The 6581-nt window shown below is 42.9% G+C and overlaps 1 protein-coding gene across 1 annotated transcript in view; it reads right to left on the reverse strand.

The window, feature by feature from the left end:
• The window catches only part of LOC134354812 (gamma-glutamyl hydrolase-like), a 66154-nt gene extending 60682 nt beyond the window's left edge, over positions 1–5472 (reverse strand). Inside the window, exon 1 of the mRNA XM_063064120.1 lies at positions 5094–5472. Within this exon, the coding sequence (XP_062920190.1) occupies positions 5094–5199 (106 nt within the window). The 5' untranslated portion in view covers positions 5200–5472. The remainder of the gene's footprint in view (positions 1–5093) is intronic.
• Positions 5473–6581: the final 1109 nt, after the last annotated feature.

The raw sequence follows: 6581 nt of genomic DNA on the forward strand, positions 1-6581 counted from the left end.
GGTGGTAGAGAATTGCTTCTCTGAGTGGAGGCCTGTGACTAGTGGTGTGCCACAGGGATCAGTGCTGGGTCCATTGTTATTTGTCATCTATATCAATGATCTGGATGATAATGTGGTAAATTGGATCAGCAAATTTGCTGATGATACAAAGATTGGAGGTGTAGTAGACAGTGAGGAAGGTTTTCAGAGCCTGCAGAGGGACTTGGATCAGCTGGAAAAATGGGCTGAAAAATGGCAGATGGAGTTTAATACAGACAAGTGTGAGGTATTGCATGTTAGAAGGACAAACCAAGGTAGAACATACAGGGTTAATGGTAAGGCACTGAGGAGTGCAGTAGAACAGAGGGATCTGGGAATACAGATACAAAATTCCCTAGTGGCGTCACAAGTAGATAGGGTCATAAAGAGAGCTTTTGGTACATTGGCCTTTATTAATCAAAGTATTGAGTATAAGAGCTGGAATGTTATGATGAGGTTGTATAAAGCATTGGTGAGGCCGAATCTGGAGTATTGTGTTCAGTTTTGGTCACCAAGTTACAGGAAGGATATAAATAAGGTTGAAAGAGTGCAGAGAAGGATGTTGCCAGGACTTGAGAAACTCAGTTATAGAGAAAGGTTGAATAGGTTAGGACTTTATTCTCTGGAGCGTAGAAGAATGAGGGGAGATTTGATAGAGGTATATAAAATTTTGATGGATATAGATAGAGTGAATGCAAGCAGGCTTTTTCCACTGAGGCAAGGGGAGAAAAAAACCAGAGGCTATGGGTTAAGGGTGAGGGGGGAAAAGTTTAAAGGGAACATTAGGGGGGGCTTCTTCACACAGAGAGTGGTGGGAGTATGGAATGAGCTGCCAGATGAGGTGGTAAATGCGGGTTCTTTATTAACATTTAAGAATAAATTGGACAGATACATGGATGGGAGGTGTATGGAGGGATATGGTCTGTGTGCAGGTCAGTAGGACTAGGCAGAAAATGGTTCGGCACAGCCAAGAAGGGCCAAAAGGCCTGTTTCTGTGCCGTAGTTTCTATGGTTTCTATGGTTTACACACTTACACTGTAAATGACATTAAATAATGTGGAATCTTCAATCCTGAACCTGAAACGGGATATTTCTGATTGCATCCAAGATATCCTGAAGTGGGAGGGTGAGGAGCCAGAGGTCGTGGTACATATAGGTACCAATGACATAGGTAGGAAAAGGAGAGAGGTCTTGAAAGGAGAATATAGGGAGTTAGGAAGGGAGTTGAGAAAAAGGACCGCAAAGGAAGTAATCTCGGGATAACTGCCTGTGCCACGCGACAGTGAGAGTAGGAATGCTATGAGGTGGAGGATAAATGCATGGCTGAGGGAATGGAGTGGGGGCAGGGATTCAAGTTTTTGGATCATTGGGACCTCTTTTGGCGCAGGTATGATCTGTACAAAAGGGACAGGTTACACTTGAATCCTAGGGGGACCAATATCCTGGCGGGGAGATTTGCAAGGGCTACTGAGACTTTAAACTAGAATGGTTGGGGGGTAGGAATCAAATTAAAGAGACTAGGAGAGAGGAGGTTAGTTCACAAATAGAGAAAGCTAGTAGACAGTGTGTGAGGGAGGATAGGCAGGGGACAGAGATCGGGAGCACTCAGACCAAAGATGTAGGGGACAAGGAAGAAAAAGATAACAAAGTTGTTTGCTCCATTAAGGATAAAAAGAGCGTAAGCGGTTGAGAGTTTCTTAAATGCATCTATTTTAATGCTAGGAGCATTGTAAGAAAGGTGGATGAGCTTAGAGCATGGATTGATACCTGGAAATATAATGTTATAGCTATGAGTGAAACGTGGTTGCAGGAGGGGTGTGATTGGCAACTAAATATTCCAGGATTTCGTTGCTTCAGGTGTGATAGAATAGGAGGGGCAAGAGGGGGAGGTGTTGCAATGCTTGTCAGAGAAAATGCTTATAGAGGTGTATTATAGACCACCTAATGGGGACCGAGAACTGGAGGAGCAAATTTGCAAGGAGATAACAGATATTTGTAGTAAGCACAAGGTTGTGATTGTGGGAGATTTTAATTTTCCACACATAGACTGGGAAGCCCATTCTGTAAAGGGGCTGGATGGTTTGGAGTTTGTCAAATGTGTGCAAGATAGTTTTTTGCAGCAATACATAAAGGTTCCAACTAGAGAAGGGGCAGTGTTGGATCTCCTGTTAGGGAATGAGATAGGGCAGGTGACGGAGGTATGCTTTGGGGAGCACTTCGGGTCCAGTGATCACAATACCATTAGTTTCAATATAATTATGGAGATGGATAGGACTGGACCCAGGGTTGAGATTTTTGATTGCAGAAAGGCTAACTGTGAGGAGATGCGAAGGGATTTAGAAGGAGTGGATTGGGACAGTTTGTTTTATGGGAAGGATGTAATAGAGAAATGGAGGTTATTTAAGGGTGAAATTTTGAGGGTACAGAATCTTTATGTTCCTGTTCGGTTGAAAGGAAAGGTTAAAAGTTTGAGAGCCATGGTTTTCAAGAGATATAGGAAACTTGGTTTGGAAAAAGAGCGGGATTTACAATAAATATAGGCAGCTTGGAGTTAATGAGGTGCTCGAGGAATATAAAGAATGTAAAAAGAATCTTAAGAAAGAAATTAGAAAAGCTAAATGAAGGTACGAGGCAGCTTTAGCAAGTAAGGTGAAAATAAATCCAAAGGGTTTCTACAGTTATATAAATAGCAAAAGGATAGTGAGGGATAAAATTGGTCCCTTAGAGAATCAGAGTGGACGGCTATGTGCGGAGCCAAAAGAGATGGGGGAGATTTTGAACAATTACTTTTCTTCAGTATTCACTAAGGAGAAGGATATTGAATTGTATAAGGTAAAGGAAACAAGAAGGGTAGTTATGGAAAGTATGACAATCAAAGAAGAGGAAGTACTGGCGTTTTTAAGGAATATAAAAATAGATAAGTCTCTGGGTCCGGACAAGATATTTCCTAGGAACTTGAGGGAAGTTAGTGTGGAAATAGCAGGGGCTCTGACAGAAATATTTCAAATGTCATTAGAAACGGGGATGGTGCCGGAGGATTGGCATATTGCTCATGTGGTTCCATTGTTTAAAAAGGGTTCTAAGAGTAAACCTAGCAATTATCAGCCTGTGAGTTTGACATCAGTGGTGGGTAAATTGATGGAAAGTATTCTTAGAGATGGTATATATAATTATCTGGATAGACAGGGTCTGACTAGGAACAGTCAACATGGATTTGTGCGTGGAAGGTCATGTTTGACAAATCTTATTGAATTTTTTGATGAGGTTACTAGGAAAGTTGACGAGGGTAAAGCAGTGGATGTTGTCTATATGGACTTCAGTAAGGCCTTTGACAAGGTTCCACATGGAAGGTTAGTTAGGAAGGTTCAATCGTTAGGTATTAATATCGAAGTAGTAAAATGGATTCAACAGTGGCTGGATGGGAGACACCAGAGAGTAGTGGTGGATAACAGTGTGTCAGAATGAAGGACGGTGTGTAGCGGTGTGCCTCAGGGATCTGTACTGGGTCCAATGTTGTTTGTCATATATAAATGATCTGGATGATGGGGTGGTAAATTGGATGAGTAAGTATGCAGATGATACTAAGATAGGTAGCGTTGTGGATAATGAAGTAGGTTTTCAAAGCTTGCAGAGAGATTTAGACCACTTAGAAGAGTGGGCTGAAAGATGGCAGATGGAGTTTAATGCTGAAAAATGTGAGGTGCTACATTTTGGTAGGACTAATCAAAATAGGACATACATGGTAAATGGTAGGGCACTGAAGAATGCAGTAGAACAGAGGGATCTAGGAATAATGGTGCATAGTTTCCTGAAGGTGGAATCTCATGTGGATAGGGTGGTGAAGAAAGCTTTTGGTATGCTCGCCTTTATTAATCAGAGCATTGAGTATAGGAGTTGGGATGTAATGTTGAAATTGTATAAGGCATTGGTAAGGCCAAATTTGGAGTCTTGTGTACAGTTCTGGTCACCGAATTATAGGAAAGATGTCAACAAAATTGAGAGAGTACAGAGGAGGTTTACTAAAATGTTGCCTGGGTTTCATCTCCTAAGTTACAGAGAAAGGTTGAACAAGTTAGGGCTTTATTCTTTGGAGCCTAGAAGGTTGAGAGGGGACTTGATAGAGGTGTTTAAAATTAGGAGGGGGATTGACAGAGTTGATGTGGATAGGCTCTTTCCATTGAGAGTGGGGGAGATTCAAACAAGAGGACATGAGTTGAGAGTTAAAGGGCAAAGGTTTAGGGGTAACATGAGGGGGAACTTCTTTACTCAGAGAGTGGTGGCTGTGTGGAACGAGCTTCCAGCAGAAGTGGTTGAGGCAGGTTCGACGTTGTCGTTCAAAGTTAAATTCGATAGATATACGGACAGGAAGGGAATGGAGAGTTATGGACCGAGTGCAAGTTGGTGGGACTAGGTGAGGGGAGGAGTTCGGCACGGACTAGAAGGGCCGAGATGGCCTGTTTCCGTGCTGTAATTATTATATGGCTATACGTTATATGATTCTTCTAAAAGGTTCACCGCGAGAGGATGGCCCAGCAACAACCTTGTAACTAACTATATTAAGGTTCTGCTGGTCCTTCTCTATCACAGAGGTTCTGGGCGACAAGTTTGAGAGTCTGAATCAGCCACTGACCATGCATGCAACAAATTCCATCCGTTCCCTTGAGATATAAAAAAAATCGCAGAAATTACGGCTCTGTGGCGCTGGATGGGCCTGCACACACCAAAAAGGTTGCGGAGGGAAATGAGGAGACGACCTTTGGAGTCGGCAATCCGTTCACTATCCATTCCCCACCCCCACCTCCATGCCCCCATAATTGACTGGTATTGCCTGATCTGCTGGGTTCCTCCAGCAATTTGCTTTTAGGTGAGTCATTTAAAAATAATAAATCAAACTGTGGGCATTCCCGGCGGTGTCAGAGCACGTAACGATAGGCTGTAAACGTCGGTAGAAAGCTGAGTTGGCTTTCTGATTGGGAGTGACTCGAAAAAAAGAAACAAATATTTTTGCAAAATCACCAGTTCTCGTTGTTTTTACTGCGAGCAATGGCCGGTTGTGAAGAACTCGCCTCTCTTACCGATTAGGGGTCGCTGGTTGATCGCGGCAGCCCGAAGTATCCGCCCTCGCAGAGCCACGGAGACACACAGCAGCAGTACAAATGCGTGCGGCCGCCGAATATCCATTATCCCTTTACGAAAATATCGACACAAGATCAGAGCTGTTGCGAGGGAGGTTTTCTATAAACCAAATTCACGACAGCTGAATTCCCGCAGCCTAATGCCCGCCCAGACTGCTTGCTCAGCGGAGTTTGAGTAACTGTTCCGCACTTCCGTCCTACTAGCACTACCTTCAGAACTCGAGATCCGCCGTCAAAAGCGAAATTAAATCAATCGCATGCTCAAAAAGCCAAAAGGTCACGACACGGAAGAGCCCCATTAATTCCCCCCCCCCCCCATCACCGCACCAGAAAGCAGCATCGGTCATCACAGACCCCACCATCCTGGATCAGGAACAGTTTGGCACCGGAACCAGCAGGGATAACTTGACTCTCCTCAACACGGAAATGATCACTGAATACAATGGATGGACTCACTTTCAAGGACTTTGCAGCTCATGTTCTCGGTATTACTTATTTATTGTTGTGGTTTTCGTTTTCTCAGTTCAAGCTGGTAAATCCCTGAGGAACGGGCATAGCTATGCAGGCTCATTTGTCAATTGCTAGGAACTTCCGGACTATTCTAGTGATGTTTAGTATTGTGGGTTTCAGAAGATTTACGTAGATGTTACTGTGTGGCCCTAATTGTTTAATGTCTGTAGTGCCTTTGGGATGACACCGACTGTAGATATTACTATTGGGACAATATATACCCTGTTCATTTTCCAAATACTTCCAAATTCCTATTTTAATTCACCATGCTTCTGGTGTTTTTCACTTATTGCTTTCTGTATGTTATGTGTGTTTGGAATGGCTGTATCTATTAAATAAGTTGTTCTTGCTTGCTCACCCTGTATTATTATATCCGGACGGTTATTATGCATTGTCCTATCTGTAATAACTGATCGGTTATAATATAATTTGGGGCATTCTGACTATTATTATTATATTATCTGTTTTTTCCTATTTGCAGAATGTGTCTTCCTTTGCACATCGGTTGTTTATCAGTCTTTGTTAGTAAGTAGATCTTCTTTGATTCCATTGCATTTATTTGTAAACTAGACAGCGGGGTGACCCGTTGGGGCACCCTTTGAGAGAAGGGTAGTGCAGTCTGATGTGACCAGAATGAACATTAAATTTTCCTGAATGCTATTGGTATCGCTTTGCTTTGGAAAGTGAAGAAGAAAACCTCAGTTTATTAAAGAAGAACAATGTATAGCAAGGCAAATATAGCTCCTCCTCGTTTAACGAAGGACACTTTTGATGGCATCATTTCTGGTTGATTTGGCACCCTTGTGCCTCCCGTTGTCATTCTGGAGATGTGCAGTCCTTTCATCCCCTGTCTCTTCATCTCTTCTGCTGTTTGTTGTTTGTCTCTGATCCTGGAGACGTGGATTTCTCAGCTCCTTT

This window comes from Mobula hypostoma, chromosome 1 (assembly GCF_963921235.1).
Source record: "Mobula hypostoma chromosome 1, sMobHyp1.1, whole genome shotgun sequence".
NCBI classification, from domain to species: domain Eukaryota; kingdom Metazoa; phylum Chordata; class Chondrichthyes; order Myliobatiformes; family Myliobatidae; genus Mobula; species Mobula hypostoma.